This window comes from Heterocephalus glaber, unplaced genomic scaffold, assembly GCF_053883595.1.
Source record: "Heterocephalus glaber isolate CG9 unplaced genomic scaffold, H.glaber_assembly_v1.0 deba00001497, whole genome shotgun sequence".
In the NCBI taxonomy this organism is placed as follows: Eukaryota; Metazoa; Chordata; class Mammalia; order Rodentia; family Bathyergidae; genus Heterocephalus; species Heterocephalus glaber.
In genome coordinates, this window is record NW_028258320.1 from 16,156,775 (window position 1) to 16,184,621 (window position 27,847).

Sequence of the window (27,847 nt, forward strand, 5' to 3'; positions counted from 1 at the left end):
ATTGCAGACTACAGAGTCCAGCGGCGCTATGTACGCGCTCTTCCTCCTCAGCAGCCTGCTGGGCTTGGGTAAGCCTGGGATCCTTCCCCACTTCAGACAGGGAAGGGGTGCCCGGCGTGGCCCACGCCGGGAGGGGACCGGACCGAATCCTGCGGGCTGAAGTCCTCCGCTCCCGGGCCAGGCGGTGGCAGGGCTGACTGCGCAGGCGCGGCCGGCGGCCTTGCAGAGCGGGTGGGCCGGGGCGAGGGGCTGCCGCTGTGTGGGGTGGGTGGCCTGGGTGGTCCGCTGGGGTCCCAGGGGACTCTCCCGCTTCAGGGCCAGGCCTGGGCCGGAGCCCCGCACCACAGAGTATGGGCCCTAGGCCTCCGGGGCCCGTCTGTCGTCCGAGCTTGACCTCTGCCTAGGGTCCTCGCGGGAGCCCAGGTCTGGAAGGTGACGGGCGGGGACGTTTTGCTTGGATAGGGCCGGGGATTTAGCTCAGTGGTTCTGCCGCCTGCCTCGCAAGCGCAAGGAGCCGAGTTTGATCCCCGGTACCAAAAAAAGAAAACACACTAAACACTTTGCAGGGAAGGCCTCACACCCCCTCCCGCTTTCCGATGCGTTACACGGCCTTTGGCCTATATTTTGTGGCAAAGGTAAGTCTGGGAGAAGTGTGCACAGAGCCACGGGCCTATTTATTGTCCTAAAATGATGCTGGCGAGTGTAAAATTGCCGCAGGCTATGAAGGCAGCGCCTGGGAACCAGGTCACTGACTTTCTGGCTCCCCGTGTCATCGCTGCGACCCTTGTTTTTAGTTATTTTTTCTTCTTTTTTTGTGTTTTTGGTACCGGGGATCGAACTCGGAGCCTTGCGCTTTCAAGGCAGGTGCCAGAACCACTGAGCTAAATTCCCAGCTCTATTTTTCCTTCTTAACATCTTAACATCGTCTTGTCTAAATCATTATGGTAAAGAGAGGTGAATTATTAATGTTGTACATTTTATTTTTAGGGTTCTTTATTTAAGGTAGGGTTTTGGTATGTAGTCCAGGCTGGCCTTGAAGTCTTGCTGATCCTCCTGCCTCAGCCTCCAGGGTGGTGGGATCACAGGTGTGCGCCACTGTGCCCGGCTCAAATTGTACGTTTTGAAAGTCATAGAGCCAGACTTTAATTTCTTTATTTCTTTTTTTTTTTTTTTTTTTGTACCAGGGATCGAACCCTGGACCTTGCATTTTTGAAGCAGGCGGCAGAACCACTGAGCTAAATCCCCGGCTCCAGATTTTAATTTCTATGCAGAGAGAATCCTACATCATAGCCCACTAAGGAAACAAACCTGATCACCAGCTTCCCTAATCTTAATTTGTTTCTTAGTAGTTGTATGTAATTTACTCACTAGTTTTTGCCAGGAGTGGTGGTGCCTACCTGTAATCCCATCCCCAGCCTTTAAAAAAATTTTTTTTTATCTTGAGACAGCATTAAGACTTGCTGAGTCCCTAAATTGCCCCAGCTAGGCTCAAATTTGCAATCTTCCTGCCTCAGCCTCTCAGTGCTGGGATTACAGGCATACATGCCCAATTTCTGATTTTAATAAACAATACCAAAGTGGGTAACAGTTGATCGAAGACTAAAGAAAGTAATTACCGATCCATACATAATCAGACTTTCTTATGTCATCTTTCAGCAACTCTAGAATGTGCCTTGAGTAGGGCTTGGAGACACACACCAGTTATCCCATTTGCCTGTAATCTCCCAGCTATTTGGAAGGCTGATGCAGGGGGATCACAAGTTTGAGGCCAGCCTGAGCAATTTAGACCCTGTCTCAAAATAAAAAAGGGGCATAGCTCAGGGATAGAGCTACTTCTAGGCATAGAGCTTGCCTAGCACCAGCAAGGCCCTGAGTTTAATTTTTTTTTTTTGGTACCAGGGATCGAACTCCAGACCTTGCGCTTTTGAGGCAGGCGGTGGAACCACTGAGCTAAATCCTCGGCCCCCTGGGTTTAATTTTTAACATTTATTTATTTATTTTTGGCACCAGGGATCAAACTTGGGTCCTTGTGCTTTTGAGGCAGGAGGCAGAACCACTGAGCTACATCCCCAGCCCCTTCTGTGTTTAATTTTTAGTACTGAGGGGCCGGGGATGTAGCTCAGTGGCACCGTGCCTGCCTCACAAGTGCAAGGTCCTGAATTCAATCCCTGGTACCAAAAAATAAATTTTTTTTAGTACTGAGAAAAAAGTGTTTGGCCTTACATGAAGTTCTTAAATTTCTTTTACTTGTAGACTGTGAAAGGTGATTTTTTTGTTGGCACTGAGTCACCCCTCATGAGACTCAAAGAGGTGTGAGTCAGCTGCCTTGGTGGCCTGTAATCCTAGCACTCTTGGAGGCTGAAGCAGAAGGATTGCAAGTTTGAACCCAACCCAGGCAACTTAGTGAAACCCTGTCTCAAAATAAAAATAGAAAGGGCTGGGGATATAGCTCAGTGCAAAGGCCTTGGGCTCAATCCCCAGTACCACACGCACATGAGGGAAAAAGTTCTGACTCAGACATCCAAAAGATGCTTAAACAGCTCTTTAGAAATGTAGTCTGCTCTGGTGTAGGTGGGTGTGTGTGTGTTGGCCAGAGGTGTGCTTAACCAGGGCCCTTGGTGTGCAGCACATAGGTAAACAGGCGTGTGCTTGCTGGCTTGGTCTCTCCTTGTGGCCACACCTTTAGGGTCATGCCCGGGACAGTGGTGACAGTGGTGACAGTGTGGGATGCTGGCCTGCTTTCGAAGCTCGACCCACAGCTTTCAGGGAAATGCAATCCCTAAGTTTCTCCAGACACTCACTGCGTTTATCTCTGTCCAGGAATTCGTAGTCACCGGAACCATTGGCTGCTCCCTGGCAGGTCTTGGACTCAGGGCTTTTCCTACCTGTGTTTTAGCTGGGTCCTGGGTCCTGGGTGTGGCTCAGTGTTGGAGGCTGGTCTAGCTGGTGCCAGGCTCTGGGTGCCACCCAGCACCACTAGAAAAAGCCCTGGACACTGGACTTTTCTGCCAGAAAACTGCCCTTTCTGTTGTCCCTGCCTTTTCCTCACCTAAAACGGCCTAATGAGAGACTTGGAGAGCACCTGACCAATAAAGTTGCCTGGGGTCGACACCCCAATCACAGGCTATTTCCTGGGGTGCCAGGCCCAGAACCAGAAGTCTCACATGCATCTTTCCACACCCTTCAACACCTCCCTCTTAATTTTTAAAAAACACAGTGTGTGTGTAGGTGAATGCCCCAGGCGAGCCCCTGGTCAGTGACCCCAGGGTCCCAGGAGAGCATTGGCAGCAGCCCCCCTTGCCCAGCCCAGCTCCTAACAGTGGAGCTGTCAGCGTTGCCATTTTGAACTTTTGCTTTTTTGAGACGGGGTCTCTCTGTGTAGCTCAGGTTGGCCTCAAACTCGCAGTGATCCTCCTGCCTCAGCTTTCCAGGTGCTGGGATTATAAGCGTGCATCACCACACCCAGATGGTTGGAGAATATTCTAGATCTGGCAAGGAGAACTTGGTCCTCCATTTTCTTGACCTTCCGGGCAACCCAACAGCACCCAATGAGGCATGCCTGGGACCTTCTCAAGGTCAAGACCAAGGCCAAGCCCAGCCACCTGGACTGGCTCCTGGTGTGTTTTTGGGCTGGTCTGCTAGCTAGCAGGAATTGTAGAGTTTTGGCTGCTGGGCTGCAAGCCCTGCTCTCCAGCAACTTTTTTGTTGTGCTGCTGGGAATGAGGGCCTGCATTTTCTTTTATTTTTATTTTTTATTTGTTTTTTTGGGGCCCTGGATTTTCTTTAACACAACAGAAGGGAGTAAGTAGTTACCTTGACCTACTTAGTTAAAAGGGGTGGGGTTTTTTTTGTCTTTTTGGGTGTTTTTGTGCGGGAGTTAGAACCAGGGCCTCAAAACACCTGCCAGGCAAGTTCTCTTCTGAGCTACACCCTCAGCCTTCCAAGTTTTTAAGTTATTTTGAAAGATAGTGATATGGGGATTAGAGTGAAGAATTTGGCTGTTGTAAAGGTACTAATTGGTTCATGATATGCAGTTTCATAATCATGTGGGTGTGGGATTTATGTTGGGCTGAGCTGAGACGGTAGGAGGTTAACGTTATCACATTGTTGATACTGACTGTAAGACCTCAGGCAAGGTCCTTAACCTGACTTCCTCAGCTGCAAAATGGCACTAATTATGCCTGTGTCACTGGGCTGCTGTAAGGCTTCAGTTGATAGGCTTAGCAAGGTACGTGTTTGTAGTTGTACCACTAATAAGTATGATTTTGTGTTGTCAACATCCTCAACCTACCCTCCTGCCCTTGATTTTGTGATTTCTCAGAATCTTTATTTCAGACGATATTATGAAGCAGAATGTTGTGGCACATGCCTGTAATCCCAGCACTCGGGAGGCTGAGGCAGGAGGATCACTGTGAGTTGGGAGGCCAGCCTGGGCTACATAGTGAGACCCTGTCTCAAAAAATTAAAACCAAAAAACCCCAACAAATAAAAAACCCCCAAAGGCTATTAGGAGTTTAACAGACAAACTGACGTATACAAATCGGTGTGCTGTGCACAGTTACTGAGTCAGGAAAACAAGGCAGGTGGTCATTAGGGAGGAGGGAGCTGGGAGTTGCTGTAGTAGGCCAGTCTTCAGTGTGCAGCAGCCCAGCAGGTCAGAGCCGGGTCTTGTTAGCCCGAGCCCCTGGACGTAGACCTGTTGTGTAGACTCAGGCTGTCTGTGCACGCCTGCAGCCTGGCGATGTGTTCCGAACAGGTGATACTCTGTCCTTAATGGACGGGAGAGGAGGAAGCCTGTCTCAGGCTGTGAGCCTGGGGCGCAGTTTCCTCTTCCCTTCTCAAGGTAAATGGTTGCACAGTCTGTCAACCCATTGTTTTACTTCTGGCTCTTCATTTTGTTTTTTTGAAATAGGGTCTCACTAAGCATTTTTTTTTTTTAAAGGGAGGGAATCTGGCTCTGCAGAGCAAGCTTGGACTGGGTAAATAGAAAAAGAGGGAGAAAGCAAAGATAAAAGTACACGGTGCATCTGGGAAATGCAGTGTGGGCTATCATGGAAAGTTATGATAGCCTCACTAAGCACTTTAGGGTGGCCTTGAACTCAAGGTGATTCTCCTGCTTCAGCTTCCTGAGTGCTGGGATTATAGGTAAGCACCAAAACTTATCTCCCCCCACCCCATGCTAGGGATTGAACCCAGGGCCTCTGAAATGTTCTGTCACCAAGCCCTTGTGTCAAATTTTTATCAAATTAAAGGATTTTCTTTTATTTTTCTGAAATGACTACCAAGAAATTATATGAGTAAACAAGTAGCCTTGGTTCAGGTGAGGCATTGGCCTGTGTAACAGTTTATGTCCAGGCTAAAGCTCCCCTTCCCCAAACCTGTTGGAGTGGATCTTAGGACACAGCTCCCAAACATGTCTTCCATGTCCCTGCTGGCTCTGATTGGAGGGAAATCTGAAAAGGAAACCAGTTATTATTTGAAGAAATGATATTTCCCCTTGTGGTTCCAGAAATTGGTCATTAGAGAGGGTCTTGCTATGTAGCCCAGACTGGCCTTGAACTTGCAGTGATCCTTCTGCCTCAGCCTCCCAGAGTGCTGGGATTATAGGTATACACCACTGCCTAAGATTTTTTTAATGAAAATCTTTGCCTAAACACACTTAGGAGAAGGCTTGTATTACATTTATTTATTTATTTGTTTGTTTTTGGTACCGGGAATTGAACTTGGGTCCTTGCGCTTTCGCAGCAGGTGGCGAAACCACTGAGCTAAATCTCCGGCCTTGTATTACATTTATGTCATCTCTCTCCAAGTGGTGCTGGGGGTAGAACACAGGGCCTCCTGTGTGCCAGCACACGCTGTACCCCAACCCTGGTTTCTGTGCAGTCCTCACCATCTGGCTGGTGTTGCTTTAGCACCTGGCTGCTTCTGCATTCAGTCTGTGGTGATGTCACCTGTCACATGCCTTCAGAGACACTTCGGGAGATTTGGGCGAAGGAATGAAGGTCACCTGATGTGCTGGTGTCAGTAGGAGGAGGACCCTACAGATGGCCTGGTGGCTTTGGGAAGAGCTGGTGTCTGTGGCTGCTGGGTGGAAGATCCAGGTGTCTGAGCTGAGCTTCAACCTGGAAGTGTCTCAGATGGCAGCTGGGGGACGTGTGACCTTGGCTTCCCCTGTTGTGGGCTAAAGGGTTCGCTTTCAGTGTTTGAAACAGAGGAAGTGTCCAATCAGTATCTACCAGAGGAATCCGAAAGTAAGGTGAGTCGAAGATCCATGTGCACCTGCAGCTTCTTGGTTCGCAAGGGATTGAGTGAGACAAATCCAGAGTTTCCTTATTGGCGGGTTTGCATGGAATCTTTGTTCACATGTAGTTGTCTCCTGCGAGTGTGCACAGGTCATGTATCTGTTAGCAGGACGGTCAGGCCTTGCAGTGCCTGGTGTGGCTGACTGCACTGACTTCCAGCTTCCTCGGGGACCTGAGCTGCTGGCCTCACCAGAAGGATGGCCTGTGAGGGGTCCTTTTATGGTCAGAGGTGACAGCATCTGGCTTATCCAAGGTGACCTCAGTTTATCCCTGCTTATCACCGTTCAGCCAGTTTGCAAGGAGAATTTTGTCAGCAGGACTTTATTGGACTGGAGCATTTTTTTGTTCTTCTTTGGTGCTGGAGATTGAATCCAGGGCCTCATGCCTGCTAGACAAATGCTGTACCATTGAAGAACACCTCAGCCTCTGCAGTGAAGAGCAGTGCTCTCCGGTGAACTAGTCAGGAGTTAATGACCCCCAAATTGTATCATTATTTTGGCTTTTTGAGACAGGGACTTGCTTTGTAGTCCAGGCTGGCCTTGAACTCACTATGTAGGCCAGGCTGGCCTCAAATGCATGGCAGTCTTCCTGCCTCAGCCCCCCAGGTGCTGGGATGCTAGGCAGTTCCACCATACCTGGCTGTGTCGCTCTTGGTGAACTGAGGGCCTTGCATCCTTGCCCCCTCTTTCAGGCGATGATGGTGTGCAAGGTAATTTAGTTGAGCTCTGTGTTGGTTCATCGAGGTGGGGAGATTTCTTGTTCTGGAATCATCTGGCTTACAGGGAAAATTGCAAAGTGGGAAGCAGTAGTGGGTGAGGAGAGGCAGGGAAGAAAGAACCTTTGTGTTCTGATTGGCGTGGAAGATCAGCTGAGCAGGCTTCTGTGCTTTCTTGCCACTGATTTTTTTCTTTTTCTTTTCTTCCTGCAGTACTGGAAAATTGAGTCCAGGGCCTCACATACACTAGGCGAATGCTCTACCACTGAGCTGTATTCCCAGCCCTTTTTCAAAAATTATATTGTGAGAACATGGTTTCACTGAGCTGCCGGGACTGGCCTTGCACTTAGGGTTCTCCTGCCCAACCTCCCGAACACCTGGATGCCCAAGTGTGCCCCGTGCCGGCACTGCTTTCCCAAGATCCAGGCAAGGCTACCTCCGAGTGTACGCTACTCTGAAAGATAAAAAAAAAGGGAGTGTTTTTATTCTATTGTGGAGAATGTTTTCCAAAAGCTTGCTTCTGTACAGACGAGTGCTGCTTTATGCCATCAGGTGTTGTGAATGCTGTTCAGAGTAGTCAGCATTGAGTGTGTATGTTTGCTGTCTGCTCTAGGGGATGGATGTGCTGGATTCCCCCGAGAAATGTGCGAATGCAGGGGGCTGGGGTAGATGCCACCTCTCCTGAAGTTAGCCTGCTAGTTTCCTAGCAACCTGCCTGTTGCTATGGTGATGCATTACCGGACAGCAGATGCAGTACACTGTGGAATTTATGCTGCAGTGTCACATGGGAGGCTGCGTGCATTTTCTGTTATTCTCCTGTGGCTTAGCTCAGTATTTAGCATATGCTACCTAAAGTGTTTAAGGGGAAGAGCACATGTTGTATGGCCAAAATAAGGAAATAGGTCTAACAAATAGCCTAAGATGCGTGTTCCAGGAAAGGCCCCTTCACACTGAGGCAGCTTTTGAAAATCTTTGGCGGTGACATTGTGTATGTGGCTTTTCCTCATCCTTCGTGGAAGCAGCCTACGTAAAGACTCATCATTTGGAGACCATTTTATTGGGTAACATAGTTGATCGTATGCATGTATTAGTCACGTTTGACTGTGAACAACAGAGACTTTGAATAATAGTGGCCTAAATCTGATAGAACTGTTTGTTTGAGACAGGGTCTTACTAGGTAGTTGAGGCTGACCTTGAACTCAAAGCAGTTCTCCTGCTTCAGCCTCCAGAGTGCTGGAATTCCACTATAAGCCATGCACCACCGGTGGCACCTGGTGTATAGAACTGTTTGTAATCACAGGAAATTCAGGAGCCAGGTAGATCAGTGGTGGTTGTACTCCTAGAAGTGCTCAGGCTTTTCTAGCTCTGTGTCCTGCATCTTTCTTTGTGGTCTAAGATGGCTGATGAGGTTCCAGCCACCACAGTAGTAGCTGGCAGCGGCTGCGGGTGCAGGGCGATGGCTGTCCAGGTGACTGCCTGGTTAGATAGAGAGCAAGTGGAGACCACGGCCTGCTGCAGCCATGTGGGCCCGGTTCTGGGCGGGTGAGGGGTACTGGGGGGTCCTGCTGTGGCTGTTCCTACGGGTGAGGGTGGTGGCGTGGCAGCACTTGTGGTCCTCCAGCTTTGTGCTATGTGTCTTACAGACAGGAGTCAGTTCTTTTTTAAAAATTTATTATTTTTTTGAGACAGGGTCTTTTTATAGTCCAGGCTGGCCTTGAACTAACTGTGTATCTCAGGTTGGCTTTGAATTTATGGCAATCCTCCTGCCTCAGCCTCCTCATTGCTGGGACCCAGGTGTGCAGGCCAAGTGAGTTCTTATCAGTCTCCCAGCCCCGGACTGACAGTGGGCCAAGTTAGTAGCTTTTAGAAGGCAAAGATCTCCAGAGCATGTAAATAGCAGTGGCAGAGCCGGGATCTGGATGTGCTCAGTGCTGTCAGGTCCTGTGGGAGAGGAGACAGGGTGTGACCCCCAGTGGACAGGGCCTGGCGCCAGGTAGTGTTGTTTGTATGACTGGATCTGCTTACAGGTGAGAGAACAAACTCCGAACAGCCAATTGCCTGGGAATGTGCACAGACAATGGCAGAACCAGCCCAGGAGCTGGTCAAGTGTCCCCTTTCCTGCAGCAGCTGGTGGCGGTGGTTTGCTTAGCAGTTTAGTGGAAGGCACAGGGGCACCCCTTGCCCCATCCTGGTGGGGTGTCAGTCTGGCCTCCAGAGGAGTCCAAGGTGGGCACCCTAAATTTGCCCGAAACTGCTTCTTGATATGGTGACTACTTGTCAGTGTCAGAACAGGGCTGCCATTTCCTTCTAGAATGTTCCCGTGCATCTTGGCTAGGAAGAGAAGGAGACAGAGCGTTCATCCCCATCCTAAGGGAAGAGCGCAGAGGAAGTGCCTCACTTCCGGGGCTGGACCTGAGCACATCCTGTCCCCAGGTGCCAGCCTTGGCTTTCACCAGACACCTGGCAGGCAGTCTGAGGGATTTCTTAGGGTCAGCTTGCTGCCTTGGAGAGGGAAGTTGGCATTTAGGGGTGGTATGGGAGGATGGGGGTGGACATTCGAGCTTTTCTGGGACCACGCTTAGAGAAAGAACTCAGCAGAAAGTAGTTTTGGGTAATTTTACTCTATGGGTCATCTGTAAGTATCAAAAGGCCATCTGCCTCACTGTGGTTGGATGGAAGACCTGCAGCCCCTGGGAGGGCTTCCTGGCTGGCTCACCTCTCAGAGGATCCCTCTCAAGGACCCCTGGAACTTGGGCGGCTTGTTTCTGCTTTGTTGCCTCCAGGGTTGCAACAGTCACCCCTGTCCTGTCCAGGCAGCCCTTTCCCGCCTGACAGCCCTGTGGGGTTCAGTGTCTTCCTTGGTTGGCCTCACTTAGCCTCTGGTCAGTGCTAAGGTCTGAGATCTGGATTTACCCGACAGCCTTGCCCCTGTGGTGGGTGGAAGGTGTTCTCACCATGTGTCTCCAGCCCCATGGGACTGGACGGTGGCCTGGCCTTCACTCTTCTGACTGTCCTGAGCTCCTCTCCACACCCACAGTGTCCCCTTAGGCTGAGAGAGGACCCCTTGGTCAGGAATTCGTGGTAGGTGAGCTCCTCTGTGTGCCTGGGGTCTGCCTGCCTTGCAGCCTGGCTCCTTCCTTCTGCTTTGCATTGCAAAAGACAGGACAGTTTTCTCCTTTTTTAAGAGTCTTGCTGCATAGGTCAGATTGCCCCAAAACTCACTGTGTTGCCCAGGCTGGTCTTGAACTTGCAGCGGTCCTCTTGTCTCAGCCTCCTGAGTGCTGGGATCACAGGTGTGCGCCATCACGCTTGGCAGTGTTCTCCTTTGCAGTGTTCTGGACCCCCCACCCCAGCCTGTCTTCTGTCTGTCCCCCTATCCTGTGTCCAGGCCACTTTTACCATGAAGAGCACCTCCTCATCCTGGCTTCTGTGTTTCTGGAACACGTCGTGTCTACTCCTTAGATGTCCACCTCACCCCTCTCAGGGCTTGAGGAAGCCCATACTGTCTACCTCAGGCTCTGGCTAGAGGGCAGGGGGCTCAGCCTAGTCAGTAGCCTGGTACCCGAGTCTCCTGGTTTTCTCACTCCGTTAAAATTTCCTGTTTCAGTCTGCAGTGGGTCCCTGAGAGCTACCTCCAGGGTGGGATTGCAACTGTAAATACATCTGGGGAAGGGATCCTGTCCCCAGGGGCAGCAGGTAGCCCTCCTGAGCATGCTCTATGGCCTTCAGCTTGGCTTACAGCCATGAGTTAGCCATCCCAAGGCCCAAAGTCCTCTGTCTACACCCATGGGGTCATCGAGATCAAGTGTGTGCAGTGCCACGGGTTTTGAGAAGATCCATTTGCTTTGAGGCTGGAGTCACATAGATGTGTCTGGCTAAGAAATGAATTTCTAGCTGGGTGTGGTGGCACAGGCCTGTGATCCCAGCACTGGGGAGGCTGAGGCAGTGCTTAGGTCACAAGACCCCATGGTATAAGAAGGAATCCACTGGGCTTTTTTTTTTTTTTGGTACTGGGGATCGAACTCGGGACCTTGCACTTGGGAGGCAGGCGGCAGAACCACTGAGCTAAATCTCTGGCCCTCCACTGGGCTTCTTACATGATTATTTGAGATGGGCTCACACTGTGCTGTCCAGGCTTGTCTCGCTCTCCTGGACTCAAGAGATCCTTTTGCTAGATGGGTGTGGTAGTGCACACCTGTAATCTCAGCACTGGGAGGCTGAGGCAGGAGGATCACAAGTTCGAGGCCAGCCTGTGTTACATAGTGAATTTAAGGCCACCTTGAACTATATAGTGAGACCCTGTCTCAAAACAAAACAACAAAAACAAAAACAATCTCTAGGAGCCAGGACTTAAGCTTTATTTCCCAGTGTCCGAGGAGTCTTAGACTAGAACTGATGACTGTAGGTTTGCATACCTCCTGCCTCTAGTTCAGAGTTTGAGTCTTGCCGGCACTCAGGTTATTGAATAGCAGCCTTTGTGATTTAAGGTGACTGGGCCATATGTCAGGCCAGGATTCTTTGTGGTCCAGAGTTGCCTGTCCAGAACAAATAACAAAGTGCTGATTGAAAACGATTACTGTGTCGAGTTCCCAGAGGGAGTAAGCTCCCTGCAGATTGTCCTTGTGACTTGAGTCTGAGGGTGAGCAGTGTTTCTGGTAACCCCATAGACTGGGGTCAGTTGTAGCCAGTTTCTAGCTGAGATCATGACAGAAAATAGTTGGGTCAGAGTTTTACTTGGCTGGGTATTTATTGGTAGGTGTTGGCAGTCATAGTCACTTGTCCCTCCCCTCCTTGGTGAGTCCTGTCCTGGTCCTGATCTGTTGGTTTCTGAGCTTGTCCTCTTGTAGCCCCGAATGCCACTGTAGGCTCCTTTACACAGAGACTCCTTTTGGTAGCTTCCTGTCCATCACTGGGGTAGAACCAGGCACTGTGTATTTTTTTGTTCTTGTTTGTTTGTTTTTTTGGTACCAGGGATCAAACTTGGGACTTTGTCGGCACCACTGAGCTAAATCCCTGGCCTGTTTGTTTTTTGAAACAGGGTCTTTTTAGTTATTTATTTATTATTTTATTTTTTTTGAAACAGGGTCTTGCTATGTAGTTCAAGCTGGCCTTGAACTCACTGTATAGCCCAGACTGGCCTCAAAGTAGTGATTCTTCTGGCTCAGCCTCCCGAGTGCTGGGTTACAGGTGTTCACCACCACGCCCCGTCAAGCAGTGTCTTGCTGGGGCCTTGGGGCGTCCTGGGATGGCCTGGCGGGGGGAAGTTGCTGGGTCTTGGGGCTCCCGTTCGAAGTCTGCTACCCCACACTCTCCAGAGCCCTTACTTCCAGCTCAGTTTCTGTGCCCCACCCCTTCTTGCACCCGGCACAGCCTGGTTTGGCCTCACGGTGGGCTGACCAGACCAAGCCGTCTGGGGAGCATGTGGCTTGCCCTGCCCCCAGAGGTGCGGAGCTGGCTTGTGCTTGTCATTTGGCTCCGGGGACAGGAAGGCTTCCCTGGGCACTGATTAGTTATTCCTTTGCTGGCATCTGAAGGGGTGGGGTGCAGGTGGTCTGGCTTGACCTCTTGAGGGGACCTCAGACTTTGGCTGAGTAGCTTGTGGAGGTAGCAGGGAAGCCTTGTGTCCCTCTGTCCTGGAGGAAGTCCCTGTCTACCTGCTGTGTGTGTAGAGTTGTGCCCCCCGCTGGGCTGACAGGCACAGCAGCAGCAGGCAGCGTGGCTCTGAGTATATATCTTGGTTTCTTTTTTTTTTCTTTTTTGTTTTTTTGGTTTCAAGGTCTCACTGTGTAGTTCAGGCTGCCCTTGAACTCACTATGTATTCCAGGCTGGCCTGGGGCTTGATAATCCTCCTGCCTCAGCCTCCCAAATGCTGGAATTACAGGCATGTGCCATCACGCCCGGGTCTATCTTGGTTTCTTCTCACACTCAGGCCCTATGGTTCAGCCCTGCTCTGAGTCCTGTCCGAGTTTGGCCCTATGCCGTCCCATGATCCTCGGTGTGTGGTCCATGGTGTCTGTCTTCACTCCGTGCTGCGGAGCCTGTTGTATGTCTGTCCTAATCCCTCCTGTTCAGACCCTGCCTGGGGCCTTTCCTCAGGACCACAGCCGTTGATGACACACCATATACCCAGTTTTGAGGGGACTCATGTTCATTTTACGAGTGGCTCATGCAACCTTATTTTCTGCTTGTAAACTTGTTTTTGTGCAGAAACTCACACAGAATTAGGTTTATAAAAGTGTTCCACTTGAACAACTTCAAGGACCCTTGTTTGAAGCCAGCTGTGGTGACACATCTGTAATCTCCACACTCTTAAGGGGCTGAGGCAGGAGGATCGCAGAGTTTAGACCCAGCCTAGGCAATTTAGCGACTTAGTGAGACCCTGTCTCAAAATAGAAAATAAATTGAGGGGGTATAGCTTGGTGGGAAGGCCCTGGGATGAATCCCTAGTACTGGTGGGGGATCCTTGTTCACGATAATAAAGATATGAATCTTGGACTTTTGGCTTATAGGTTTGGTTAAAAAAAACAAAAAACTAACTTCATTTCATTCTACAGTTCTTCAGTCTACAGAAGTGGAGGTCTTTTTATTCAAATTATCAGGTTTTTTCCCTATGATTGCTTCCATTACTTATGGAAACTTTAGCTTCTAAGGATTCACAGGCATGGTACTCCCTGATGCTGGGGTTGTTGGAGATAGTTGGAGAAGTTAAAATGAACTAGGTCACTGAGTCCCCTCCCGCTTTGTGACCTGACAGCCTCATTTTCTGACAGTGCCAGCCATGCCATCCTGTGGTTTATGTTTTGTAGGCTGGGAGGGGCCAGGTGAACGCCGTGCCCCTGGTTGTGGAGAGTGCCCCCCTCATATTGCTTTTCCTTCTAGCTCTTGCCAGCCCTGTTGCAGACCTGAGAAAATGCTCCGGAGGCTCGGGGGTGCTGTGTCAGGACCTCAAGACAGCGGCTGACTGTGGGGCGGTGCGGCACTGCCGGCAGACCGTGTGGAGCAAGCCCAGGGTGGTAAGCCCAGCTGCTTCTGAGCCCGTCTCTGTGCTCCTTATAGTCCCTTGCGTGGCAGGCATGCCTGTTCCACCACCCAGGACGCTTGGTACTGGTGGCAGAGTTAGGATGAGGTCATCCATGCCCTACCTTCCTGGCCAGTCTGCGGGTCCCACTCCCACGAGTTTGATAGCCTTCCTCACTCCTCCCAAATAGGCAGAACACTGATAGAGGCCCTAGTGCTCAGGAGCTAGTGACAGTTTTTTTTTCCCCCTTGGTACCGGGGATTGAACTCAGGACCTTGTGCTTGCCAGGCAGGTACGGTGCTGCTGAGCTACATCCCTGGCCCCTAGTGACATTTTTTTTTTGGTTTTGTGTTTTGAGGCAGGGTCTCGATATGTAGCTCAGGCTGGCCTTGAATTCCCAGCAATCCTCCTGCCTCAGCCTCCCCAGTGCTGGGAGTACAGATAGCTGTGCACCACTACAGCTGGCTCTTTATTGATGGTTTCCATCTGTAAGCACACTGGGGAAGATACCACTGGTTTTTCATCTGATGATGTTAATTACACTGTGATAACGAGGTCTTGGAAACAGCGCGTGTTCCCAGTGCATCCTGAACCCCTTGACCCAAGCTCTGCCGACCCCAGCAGGACACAGATCTGCTCCTGGCTCAGTCTGGGCTGTGACTGAGTGTAGTTTAAATTCAGAGTTTGTGCACCTTCAGTAAGAGAAGAAAACTTGATTAAACAATGCTGTTCTTTCAGCAAATAGTTTCTAAATTACTGGAAAATTGCCTTCTGGGGCCATAACTGCTTTCAGATTTGGTTTCTAATTTGCATTCAGTCTTGTTTTGAACACTGATTCCCTTTTCTAAGTTGAATGTATACTGCGTGAGTATATGAGGCCTTCCCCCTTTTTTGGTTTTTTGAAGACAGGGTCTCACTTTGTAGTTCAGGCAAGCCCTGAACTCTGTGTAGCCCTGGCTGGCCTGGAACTCACGGTGATTCTCCTGCCTCAGCCTCACAAGTTCTGGGATTACAGGCATGTACCACCACATCTGTCTTTTTTGTTTTTTTGTTTTTGTTTTTTTGGTACCGGGGATCGAACTCCGGTCCTTGCGCTTATGAGGCAGGCAGCGGAACCACTGAGCTAAATCCCCAGTCCTGTTTTTGTTTTTTTTTTGAGACAGGGTCTCACTATGTATTCCAGGCTGGCCTTATGATCCTCCTGCTTCAGCCTCCTGAGTGCCGGGTTACAGGCGTGTTCCACCAGGCCTGGCTTGACTTTCTTGACTGGTCTCATGGTTCAAGCTTGCTCTTGTTATGGATGGCCCCACACAGTAGCGCCTGGCTAGGTCTAAAGGTTCCATTTGGTTTCCCTGCTGCCACCAGCTTCACAGGCATCCTGGCCTCATCCCGATAGGCTCACCCCTCCTGCAAGGGCGGAAGTCTGTTGACACCGAGAAGGGAGCCTGTGCATGCCTGCTCAAGCACTGCAAGCCCCAACAAGTTTCCAGGGCTCCTGCCGCAGGTGGCACCCAGCCTTGCCTGGAGGCTGGCTTTCGCGAGTGTCCCCAGTGTGCACACAACACTGCCTGGGAGCAGGGAGTAGACCGAGGAGGCCAGCGGCTATCTGACCCTCACTCCCTGAGCCACCCGCTAGGACCTGTGAGATAAATTCATCGAGATGCCTTTCTGAGCTGTTCCCTCAGCCCCTGCAGGCGGCCTGGAGCCTGACTTGTGCACTCCACAGGGGACAGGAAGGGGCCATCTGTTTGGCAGAGTCACACCTGCCCTCCCCATGGTGTCCGTAGTGTCTGCACACTCCTCACAGAGGTGGGCGCCAGCATGGAGGGTGGGCCTGACCATGACCCCTGCCCTGGGAGGATGAGAGTGGGGAAGGGCTCGGGGTCTGCGGCTGTGCGGGGTGTGGTGGTGTCCCACAAGCACAGATCCTGTCTCTGTTTCCTCTTAGAAGTCCCTCCCATGCGACATATGCAAACAGGTCATCACTGCGGCTGGCGACATGCTAAAGGACAACGGCACTGAGGTGAGCTGCTGGCCTGGTTGCCATGGGCCCGGCCCAGGTGCCTTGGTTCCGGGAGAGCTCTGACTCAGGCCAAGAGATGCGGCCAGGCCAGGGCTGCAGACATCTGCACTGCCAGGAGCCGTCTTAGACCCCACGGGCCCCGTGCTGTCTGCATCACGTGGCTTTTTAGGAAGTATTGTTCGCCCTAGGCTGTACAGAAATCAGTGGAAGGGACTAATCTCCTGACCTCTGGACCAAATATGAAACACTCAAGGTTAATTGGGATTTTACATGGCATGCTATTAACATGTAGAAATGTGTGGCTGTCACTTTTGCCTTCTCTGCTCAGAATTCCTTTCATCTGTGAGGCCACAAGTCAGAGGGTCATTTTGAATTTTAATGTCTTTTTGCTGGTGGAGACCTGCGTTGTCAGAGCTCTACTGTCTTTAAAAAATTTTTGAGAGAGGGTAAGTTGCCCACGCTGGCCTGGAACTTGCCATCCTCCTGCCTCAGCCACCCAGGTGGATGGGGTTTCGAATGTGTGGCACCCTGCCTGGCTCTCTGCTGTCCTTTTCCCTTAGGGCTGGCTCTTTTGTGGGCTTCTGCCTTCTGGGAGTTGCAGAGGGCCCCCTGCCCTCAGCCCCCACAGGGAGGAAGCCCTTCCTGTTCTGATCCTTCCTTGTGTCCCCCGGTGTCCCCTGCAGGAGGAGATCCTCTCTAACCTGGAGAAGGTTTGTGACTGGCTCCCGAACCCCAACCTGTCCACCTCCTGCAAGGAGGTGGTGGACTCCTACCTGCCTGTCATCCTGGACATGATTAAAGGGGAAGCGGTAGGTGATGGGGAGTGGGCTCTTCTCCAGGGCACTTCTAGGGTCCCAGAGGTCACCATCCCCGGGATGGTTGGAAGTGGAATGTTCACGGTTTCCAGGTTCTGCACTCCTCATGCGCTCTGCCGTTGAGGGCTGCTATGGTGGGCAGGGTCACTGGTACAGGGAGCATTGCTGAAGGACTATCAGTCCCTGCGGTGTTCATAGATGCCAGTTGGGTGACTCATGTACTGAGCCCCAGGGAGGAGACAGTGACAAGCAAGTGGCTCCACTTCTGTGAGTCCTGTGAATCACAGTTCCAGGGTCATTTAGGGAGTGAGTGTGGGGTGAGTTGTAGGGGCGCCTGTCTTCCAGTGCGGTGTTGATGTGCTGAGTATGCCAGGCCATCTGCCGTGGGCCAAGCACTAATTTGGAGTGGCCTGGGGAGGAGAGGTGTGGTGTGTAAGCAGCACTGGGGCAGGTTGGGCACGCGTGTCCGGGACAGGACTGAGGTGCTGGTGAGAGGCCTGTGAGGCCGTGTTCAAGGGCCGTGCACCCTGTAGAGGTGACAAGGAGCGGGGCAACGGGCCTCAGGTACACTTTCGAAGGGGATCCCTTAGCTCCCGAGGCTGTGCCACAGGGGACACAGAGGACACCCCAGAGGTTATGGCCCTGCGAGGAGACACAGGGACGGGGAGATGGACAGGCGGATATTCCGCTGTGGATGACAGGTGGGAGAAGCATTGGGATGTCGTCTGGTCTCAGGAAAGGTAGCAGCAGAGCCGTTTGCTGAAGTGGAGATGGAGGGGACGGTTGGGCTGGAGCAGGGGAGGCATTTGAAACCAGTGGAGTGCATGGGCTCCTGGGGCCGTGGCTTAGAGTCCTGGACTCTGCCCTCCTCTGTGCTCCTTTCCTTGAAGGAAGAGCTTGTGTTAAGCCTGGAGGCTGCTGTGTGGTTGGACACCTAGGTGTTAATTTTCCTGTGCTACCCAGATAGAGTGAGCAGTTTGAACTTGCATAACAAAGTTGTTGTGCTTACTTTGTTTTCTTTTTGCAGTACTGGGGATGGAATCCAGGGCCTCTGACATGCTAGGCAAGGGCTCTTCCACTGAGCCACACCCCCAGCCATTTTTATTTTGAGACAAGAGCTCACTAAGTCATTCAGGCAGGCCTTGATCTTGTGACCCTACTGCCTCAGCCTCCCAAGTAGTTAGGATTACCAGCATGCACGACTAGCTGTTTCTTTTTAAGGGTTTGAGAGAGGCTGATTGACAGGCATAAGGTGGCCTGTTCTGTATGCCTATGGGCAGAGGACTCAGGCGGGTCTTTCTTCTCCAGAGCAATCCTGGCGAGGTGTGCGCCGCCCTTAGCCTCTGCGAGTCTCTTCAGAGGCACTTGGCGGAGCTGAACCGCCAGAAGCAGCTCGAGGCCAACAGGATCCCGGAGGCCGACCTGCCTGAGGTGGTGGCGCCCTTCATGGCCAACATCCCTCTCCTCCTGTACCCTCAGGACGGACCCCGAAGCCAGCCCCAGGCCCAGCCAAAGGTGAGGGCCCTGGTGGTGTAGGAGGGAGCCGGGTGAGGTGGGATGGTGGTGAGGTTGGGTGCGTGCAGTCCTGTGCTTCTGGAACCAAGGGGTCCCTGTGCCTGACTCTGCAGGTACAGGACTGCCTTTGGGTTCACTGAACCATGCAGCCCCCCCCCCCCCCGAGACAGAGTCTTGCCATATATTCCAGGTCGGCCTTGAACTCACTATGTAGCCCAGGCTGGTCTCTACTCATGGTGGTCCTCCTGCCTCAGCCTCCCATGTGCTGGGATTATAGGCGAGTGCCATCACACCCCTGTGCAGTTTCTAAAGAATGGGATACTTAAACAAAGATGTCCACCTTTTTCCTTACTCGTTTTGCTGCTGGGGTGGATCCCAGGGCTCTATGTGCTGAGCACCTGCTCCACTGCTGAGCCACCCTCCCCTGTGCAGTAGCAGGACTACAGCGAGCACCTAGAGGTTGCGGATCCTTCAGTGCTTCAGAGCCAGTGCTGCCTGCTAGCAGCTGTGCAGTCAGTCACCCCAGGGTTGACATTGGGTAGGTGGCCAGCTGGGTCCCCCTGGCTGCACTACCACCACCTAACTATACTTCCCGCAGGCCAGCGGAGATGTCTGCCAGGACTGTGTGCAGATGGTGACTGACATCCAGACCGCTGTGAGGACCAACTCCACCTTTGTCCAGGGCTTGGTGGAGCATGCCAAGGAGGAGTGTGACCGTCTGGGGCCTGGCATGGCGGACATGGTGAGCTGCATCTCCCATGCCATGGGGGTGCTGGGGGCCAGGGAGCTGGCTCTGGAGACAGGAGTGGGAGATGAAGGAAGCATCTGGTATTTCCTGTGCTGCTCCTTTTTCTTTTCTGTGACAGGGTCTCACACTGTGTAGTTCAGGCTGGCCTTGAACTCACTATGTAGCCCAGGCTGGTCTCAAACTTGCAGTGATCCTCCTGCCTCAGTCTCCCAAATGCTGGGATTATAGCATTGTGCCACCATGCCTGGCTTCTTCTATTGTGTTAAAGTCAGTCAGAGCAGACATTTATAAAACTAGGAAATTTTCTTTCATTTTTTTAAAAAAAAATTTATTTTATTATTATTATTATTATTATTATTATTATTATTATTATTATTATTATTTATTTATTTATTTTTGGTACCAGGGATTGAACTCTGGTCCTTGGGCTTGCGAGGCAGGTGGCAGAACCACTGAGCTAAATCCCTGGCCCCGGAAATTTTCTTGATAGTAGTTGGCACTATTGGAAATGCTGGTTTGGTTTCTTGGGTGTGCATTGTTGCAGTAATTAATTTAGCTGACAGCCTGTTTCTCTCCCCCAGTGCAAGAATTATGTCAGCCAGTATTCTGAAGTTGCCGTCCAAATGATGATGCATATGGTAGGTGGCCAGGAGCCCCAGTTAGCCTTCTGGCTCAAAATGTTGTCGTTTCTAGAAACTGAGCATTACAAGGTTTAGCTTCCCATTTCCACCTTGAGCCTACTGAATGGACCCAGACGTACCCCTCTGGCCAGCAGACTCTCCACTTGCAGTCTGGTCCCCCTCCCTGCCAAGAGGCTGAGCCTGGGTCTGTGCTGCCCTTGGCCCATGAGTCTGCACATACGTGTCCGGCTTTAAACCTGAGGCCCGCAGAAGCAGGCTGCTCTCTACACCAGGTCAGAGAACGGTGTAGCCTGAGTTCAGAGCAGAGCAGCAGAGCCCTCCCTGAGCTGCCCCTGCTCTCACTGCAGTGGCACCTGGTGCCACAGGGTGGCAGGAGGCATTGTTAGTGGTGGGAGAAGCATTGGTCCTGGGAAGGGGCCGCTTCCTCTGTGCCTGGAGCTGGTGGGCACAGCTGGCTGGTCTATGGCAACCTGACCCAGGGCAGGCATCGGTCCTGTAGGTTTGCTCTGTCTGTCACACTGGTCATCTGCATTGAGATTGACAGGCAGGCCCGAGTTTGTTCCCGGACACAGAGGTCCTCACACTGCCTGTCACCTGCTTCGTGATAGTTTTCCTGGAGCCCATGACGCCCGTCTGTGCTCCCTCAGTGCTCAGGTCCCTAGAACCCAGAGCTTGTGGCCTACAAAGCCTGCCATTTCCAGTGGATGGGTAGCCGCCCTCCCACACAGGTGTTTATTGTGGCTCTCATCTACCTCATTGTAAAAACATTGAAAGGCAGTTTATAGAGCATGCACTTGGAGTGGGGACAAGCAAGCCTTTGATGTGACTTGACCTCGTGAACTAGTGCTTCCAGCTAACTCCAATATTTTCTGTCTAACTGCAGAGTAGAAATGTTTTGAAAATAGGAATATTTCCCATATCAAAAATCACCTGGGAAGGTTCCGGGGATTTAGCTCAGTAGCACCGCGCCTGCCTCGCAAGCACGGTCCTGAGTTTGGTCCCTGGTACCAAAAACAAAACAAAACAGAAATCACTTGGGGGCTTCACAAAACATCAGTGGGGCCATATTTTACATACACTTTACAGACTGTAGTTTGCATTCAATCGATCAGTAGATATTTTTGTACAAGTGATTTTTATGTGGCTACATATTACTTCACAGTGTAGGTGGAACACTTTCTATAACCATTCCCCTGTGGCTGGAGGGTTAGATTGTTTGCAGATTTGTCCTTGGAATGATGAACGTCCCTGTAGCCAAGTATCTGCGGATGTCCTTGTTTTGAATCCGAGCTCAGTACACTATCATCTGTGTCCTATGGGGAAGGCCTGGTAGGGTGGGCCTGGCCGTGGAGACCCTTCACAGGTGGCCTCCCTGGGACCTTGGGCTGCAGTGTCCAGGGCATGATAATAGTGTGGGCTAGAGGGGTCAGTGTCAATAGTGGGAGCAAGATGGGTTGTGGGTACCACACTGCCAGGTCGTTTCCCTTAGCTTCTGTGACATCCCTACACCTGGTTAAACTGCTTGTTTTAATTCTTAACTTTTGTGTCCTTTTCCTTTGTCTTATTTTCACCTCCGATTTCCTGTTTTTTTGTTCAACAGCAGGACCAGGTATGTGATGGAGAATTTGCTTTTAGTAGTGAGTGATCCCTGCTGCATCTCCTAGTTATTTTGCTCCCCCTCTTCCCCTGCCCCTGGTCTGGCGGGTCAGCTCTGACAGATACAAGGAATGGTTATGAAAGGAGAGGGTCACTCTCTCCTGGGCACCTGTCCCCTGAGATGCAGCACTTGAGGTGTTGGGCTTCTGATCTCCTTCAAGGAGTGGGAAACAAGGCCATCAGATCCCCAACTGGGTCTGAATGCATGTGTGCAGACACCAGTATGGTAATGGGGACCACTGTGGCCCAGCTCCCTGTAGCAGTAGCCTGCTTGCAGGTACCTTGTGTCTGTCACCCTCGAGTGGGCATTGCATGTCTTCAGCGCTATTCTCTTACTGTAGAGACGCTTCTGCTGCATGAGCACATGAGCTACAAACAACACACAGTTCCCCTGTGTGGTGGATCCAGATAATTGGAAACACTCTTGATCTTGGATTCTGGCCTCTGGTTTAGGCTCCTTAGGGACCTGCAGGGTGCTGTGGGAACCACGCTCCAGCCCACCCCTGGGGTCCACGCCCTCGGGGTCCTGAGCATTGACATCTGTGTCTAGGATCTGAGCTATAGATGCTTTGAAACAATTTAAAGTCTTTATGGGAGAGGACTTTGATGAGATGCCTGCATTTTCACCTAGGCTTCCTGAATCTTGGCTTCCTTTAAAAGCTCGCTGTCTCTTCATTCAGCCTTATTACCCCCGCCATTCTTAAGCTGTGCCAGAGACCCAGAATTTGGGCTGCACTTTCACCAGTCCATCCTTCAGCCATATTTAATTTTTGAGGCTTCTTGGTAGTACAGGGTGAACCATAGCAATAGTGGAGCCCTCCTTCCTTGACAGGCTTCCAGCCCGGGGCTCTGTGTCCTTGGCTTGTTCAAGGCCTTCCCAGTGTGAAAGTCATGATGTCTGAACTCTGTCCTTCTCTGTGGCTGGGTGGCTTGGTGGTGAGAGGGATCAGTCTGAAGATCTTGTGATTGAAGGATTATTCATCCCTTGGGAGATGGGGTCTCATGCATATTGTGTACAGTTACGAGCAAAGAATGTGGGTTTTCAAAAAGCCAGCATCTCTCCTGTCTCTGCTCTGTCGCTGGACATGAGGCTTTTCGGTTGAATCTGGAATCCCTGCCAGGCTGGGTGTGGGAAGGGTCTGGGGTGTGTCCCAGCACCTGAGCTTGGCCTCTGGGGTTGCTGAGGGAACTGGTGTGGGCTTTGTCTGACAGTTGCTCTGTGCTCTCTCCAGCAACCCAAGGAGATCTGTGCACTGGTCGGGTTCTGTGATGAGGTCAAGGAAGTGCCCATGCAGACTCTGTTCCCGGCCAGAGTGGCCAGCAAGAAGGTCCTCCCTTCCCTGGAGCTGGTGGAGCCCCTTGAGGTACCTGGTGTCCTGATTTTGCAGGGGCTGGGGCTGCACAACACCCTGCCCCACCATTTTGTGTCACATCTATGAGTCACATGCTTTTTTGGGTTCCCTGCCTGGCTCCTAAAGGTCTTGGCATTTGGGTAACCTCTAACCATGCAGCACCCCCGCACCCCCCACCCCCGCTGTTGGGAACACATTTCATTTCTTTGGTTTTGCAGCAGGCCACTCAGGTGCCTGGCTCCAGCCTAATGTTTCACACAGACTTCTGTGGCCACAGCACAAACTCAGTGTTCCCAGGGCGCCCTTCCTGGGGCTCAACCTGCTGCCTGTGCCTGTGTGTGGGTGTACATGCTGTTACCTACGTCTTCTTCCTTGGGAATGAGCCTGCTGCTCCATCCCATGATGAGTTTGTGTTCAGCTCTTCAGGTAGTGATCAAGGGCTAGGTGAATAATTGATGTCCTTGGGCTCATGGGCCTGGCATCCTGTCCCTTTGGGCCCAGCCATCTGATGCCTTAACACAGGGCACAGACACTTCTTGTTGTAGAACATCCAAGGCACCTGACCGTCTGCCATCTCCTGTCTCCTTCACATGCCAGTGCGGGTGGACACAAGAAGGGTGAGGTGTCAGGTGGAGTAAGGGGGCACTCCCTCCTGCTCCAGAGGTGCCCAAGGCCCCAGCCTACCCTGTCTGCCGAGATCATGGCTAGAGAATAATATGCTGAAGGTCATAGCTTGTGCTACCAATGGAGCATGATTAAAGCTTCCGTTCCTTGGTTAGTTACACCAGCTACATTGAAGTGCTTAGTAGACACGTGTAGCTGGCGCCTCCTGTCCTGGACAGAAGGGGTGGAGAATGCTTGCAGTGTCACAGAAAGTTCTGCCTAATAGCATTGCTTTGTTAAAGGTAGGTTCTAGAACAGCAGTTGTAGGTGCTAATGGAACTTGGGATGGTTGAGAGCAGACCTGAAATGTGTTTATAACTCTGCCTTTTTTTTTTTTGTACTGGTGATCGAACTCAGGACCTTGTGCTTGCAAGGCAGACACAGGGCCACTGAGCTAAATCCCTGGCTTACTTCTGCCTTCTAAGTAGTAGACGGATGCTGAATCTCATTCTGTTCTTGCTCTGCTATCCATGCAAAAAGAGCTGCATAAAAATGAGTAACAACACAATGTGGACAGCTCCTTGTGTGGAGAGCAGGGTGGGGGGGGGATGATTGCTGCCTCCTGAAGTGTGAATTCCTGGGGTTTTCTTAGGGGGTAGGTGGAGCTAGGGAGTAGGGGAATGGAGGAAAGGGATAATCCCTCACTGTGTAACAGTCAGGAATTGAATCTGGGGATTGGGAGGGAGCCATGCATCATTTTGGATCCAGTAGGCAGTGGCCCTTGGTGTGACACTTAAGTTGCCCCAGTCCCTGTGTCACCTTGCCTTAGAGGAGCAGGACCCAGGGGCATGCATCCCAGCATTAAAACATTCGCTGCCTTTTCAACAGCGGGAGCTGGTCTGGGCCCAGGAGAGTGTCACGTGCGAGGCGTGTGTGTACGTGGTGAAGAAGGTGGTCGAGTTGATTGACAACAACAGTACTGAGGTACTCTGCCCTCCTCAAAGGGGGACCCTGTGCTTGTCCCCCAGAGTCAGAAGGCCCTGGTGGGAGAGGGGGATTTGGGCCCTGCTGATTTTTTGTGGTGCTGGGGATGGAAGCCAGGGCCTGGTACTTGCTAGGCAAGTACTTTACCGCTGAGCTGCACCCCAGCCCCAGGCTGAGAACATGCACAGCCCTGTCCTAGCTCCACCTGTGGACCAGTGGTGTGCAAGGGTGCCTTCGCCCTGCTTGTCGCTGTGGGGTTTTCCAGGGGAGGGAGAAGCACCTCACCTCACTGTTTGCCAGTCTTTCCCCCCCCTGCCCAGCCTTCTGTCTTAACAGGATCCTCTTAACGTGTTTCAGGCAAAAATCATCCATGCTCTGGACAGTGTATGCTCAGTGTTGCCTGCGTCTATGTCAGAGGTGTGCGAGGAAATGGTGGAAACGTACGGCACCTCCCTCATGTCGCTCCTTCTGCAGGAGCTGAGCCCCAAGCAGGTGTGCATTGAGCTCCGCCTCTGTATGTCTGGCAAGGGCCGCCTTGGCCAGCCCAAGCTGCCTGCGCTGCGCAGACTGCACTTGCCGGCTGGTGAGTCCTGGACTCGGCAAGGGAGTGGGCTCCTCTGGGGTCTGGGAGGACCCTGCCCACACTCAATCCTATGCCCTGGTGTGTAGCACACGTGGCTCCGCTTAAGGATGGTGTCTTCTGCGAGATGTGCAAGAAGCTGGTTGGCTACCTGGAGCACAATCTGGAGAAAAACAGCACCAAGCAGGAGATCCTGGGTGCACTGGAGAAGGGCTGTAGCCTCCTGCCTGACCCCTACCTGAAGCAGGTATGAAGGCTTGGGTACTTGCTGCGCTGCCCCTTGCTGGAGGCTGAGGGACAGCAGCTGCTGCTGCCCCAGGCCTGAGATCCAGGGTGTTTGTTTCACTTCTGGGCTCACAGGGGACAAAGATCCTGAGCTGCTGAGGCCAGGTGGGGTGTGAGGGGCTGGGAATGACAGGGAGTGTCTAGTGCCTGCCTGGCCTCTCATGGCCCTGCTCTGCTGGGATGCACGGAGACCTGGACATATACCCATCTGGTTCCCTTGGCAGTGTGACGAGTTTATGAGACAGTATGAGTCCTTGCTGGTGGAAATCCTTGTGGAGGTCATGAACCCATCCCTTGTGTGCCAGGTAAGCTTCACAGGCGAGTGCCTGCTCCCCGGCACTGTCACTTGGGAGGGCCTGCCCTGCCTAGATGGCTCCCAAGCCTGATTGTGGCTGTGGGGTGGAGTGTGGGGAGCCAGGAGAGCAGGGTGCCAGGCCTCTGGGTTCCTGCTCTCTACAGCAGCCCTCCGTGGTCTGGGTGCTTTGATTCCAGCTGCTTCTGGATATTATCCTCAGTTCTGAAAGGGATCATTTAAGAGGTTCTAATTCTTCCCTTTTTTTACAATACAGAAAATTCAAGCCTGCCAGTCTGCCCGGAAGCTTCCCTTGGGAACTGAGAAGTGTGTGTGGGGCCCTAGCTACTGGTGCCACAACATGGAGACAGCAGCGCAGTGCAATGTGAGTGCGGTGACCCCGCCCCATCCCTACCCTAGTTAGTGTTTACTGTCCCTCCCTATAAAACTGAGGCTCACTGAGGCTCACTCAGGCCTGCCCAGTGAAGGCAGAGCTGACTGCATTCTGGTCTAGGAGGTGAAGCAGGGTAGATATTTCTGCTTTCCTGCTCCAGCTCCCTTGTGACAGTGTTAGGTCTGCATGGGGTCACACCAGGGATTGCACAGAAAGAGCCCTGGGATTCATGAGCATCGAGTCCTCTTGCATCCCCATGGCACACTGGGCCTTGCTGGAGCCTGGCCTGAATCTTCACTTGAGGTCAGATGGAGCTGTTCTCCTGTCAGCCCTGCTGAGCAGCTCCCTGGTGCCACAGCAGTCCTGGCTGCACAGCCACCAGTTAGAGGTGGCCGGTGCTGCTTTCCTGGGTGTGGACTTTGGGCCTAGAAAAGGCCAAATGTTACTTAATGTTGCTTTGAGCGACTTCTCCTTCCTCCCTGAGGTTCCTTGTGACCCCACCAGGGGAGATTAGTCATTGTGGCCACTGCAGGGAAGGGCAGAGGCCCACACCCTGCTGAGTGCAGGCCACTGCCCGAGACGTGAACTGGAACCTGCCCTGGCTATTGGATGCACTCTGGCCCTGTGCGGGCCAAACAGCAACAGGCTGGGGCTGGTGTGTGATAGAGGCCCCGGACCCTTCCTGTGGGGGGCCCATCTAGAGAGTCCCCAAAGCTCTGCCTGCATCTCCCTGCTTTTTAGAGAGGTCCTGTCTTGGGCCCTCAGCATCTGGTGGCACTCAGCAGACCTAGGGAAAGATTCCCAGTCCTATTTTTGGGTGATACATGAATGGGCCAGGAAAGCAATTTGTCATCTGAAGCCTAAACCTGGTTTCCTCTCTCCCACCAGGCTGTGGAACATTGCAAACGTCACGTGTGGAACTAGGCCTCCTTCCTGGAGAAACTGTAGCACCTTTCCTCCTTGTGTGTCTGGGATAATGAGCACACAGATCTGTATGACTTTGTTACAAACTCGGTTCCTTCCCTTGACCCCCATTTCTCTCCCTCATTGTAGCATTGCTGTCACCATGGAGGCACTATAGCCGCTTTCAGTGTCCTCTGTATGCTGGAAGGCTGAGGACACACTGGGCTGAGGTCTCACCTGCCCTTGCATGGCACCTGCTGGGGGAGTTCTCAGTGCCGGCTGGGACCGTCTCCCAAGCCCTGAGAGGTGCCCGGCTCTGGGGTCACCTCCTACCCTACAGAGGGACAGTCCCCCTTTCCCGCTGCCAAACAAAGGCAGTTTCATATGAAAGATTAGAAGCTCAGCATAATTAGGTTTTGAAAGTAACACAATCTTCTCTGTACTAGCACAGAGTTTGGGAGTAGCTGTTGGTGGTTCAGAGGACACTGGTGGGCAGCAGGTTTGCTGTCCTGGGTCAACCTTTGATTCTGCTTTCCTGTCTTTTCCTATGGATGCCTTGTTTGAGCTTCTAGGGGTAGGGTGGGGCGGGGAGGGGCAATTGCCTGACCGTAACTTGCTGGCTGTGCTCAGGGCCCATAGGCCTGGCTTTTGTGTGAGGCCTTCGCATAGTGGTGACCACTGTCTGCTCATTCGTGTGTTGCTGCTAGGGCCCTGCCTTGTGCTCGGCATCCCCTGGCCCCCCTTCCCTTTCAAATCCATGTGGATGACAAGCTCCTAAGCCTCTGCCTGGTAGAGGGTGACAAGCTGAGGCACCTGCAGGGTGGGTACTGGCTGGGTCTTGGCTGCTGCCTGTCTGGTCCCTGAAGCTTCTCTTCCATTTCTGGTTGCCAGGAGACTGCAAACAAAGCCAGCAAGCCAGCCACTTGCTGTTAAATGGACTTAGTGATTTTCATTTGTTTTGCACTAAAGTTTCTGTGATTTAACAATAAAGTTCTGTTAACAAGATCCAGGGTGGACTGTT

General features: G+C 52.1%; 1 protein-coding gene across 1 annotated transcript; it reads left to right on the plus strand.

The window, feature by feature from the left end:
• On the plus strand, positions 1-27,831 carry Psap (prosaposin). Its single transcript, XM_013072894.3, has 14 exons — positions 1-68; positions 13,897-14,030; positions 15,984-16,058; positions 16,742-16,867; positions 18,182-18,388; positions 18,987-19,130; positions 19,718-19,774; positions 22,666-22,797; positions 24,277-24,372; positions 24,730-24,955; positions 25,042-25,199; positions 25,462-25,542; positions 25,807-25,914; positions 26,812-27,831. Exons 1-14 carry the CDS (start codon positions 29-31, stop codon positions 26,845-26,847), a joined length of 1,620 nt encoding a protein of 539 aa, XP_012928348.2. The 5' UTR covers positions 1-28; the 3' UTR covers positions 26,848-27,831.
• The last annotated feature ends 16 nt before the right edge of the window (positions 27,832-27,847 follow it).

Bases quoted from the DNA above. Each gene is read 5' to 3' on its own strand.
- Psap (XM_013072894.3), top strand. From the start codon at position 29: ATGTACGCGCTCTTCCTCCTCAGCAGCCTGCTGGGCTTGG. The intron at 16,868-18,181 runs GTAGGTGATGGG...TTTCTTCTCCAG, and splicing joins ACATGATTAAAGGGGAAGCG to AGCAATCCTGGCGAGGTGTG. The intron at 24,373-24,729 runs GTACTCTGCCCT...AACGTGTTTCAG, and splicing joins TTGACAACAACAGTACTGAG to GCAAAAATCATCCATGCTCT.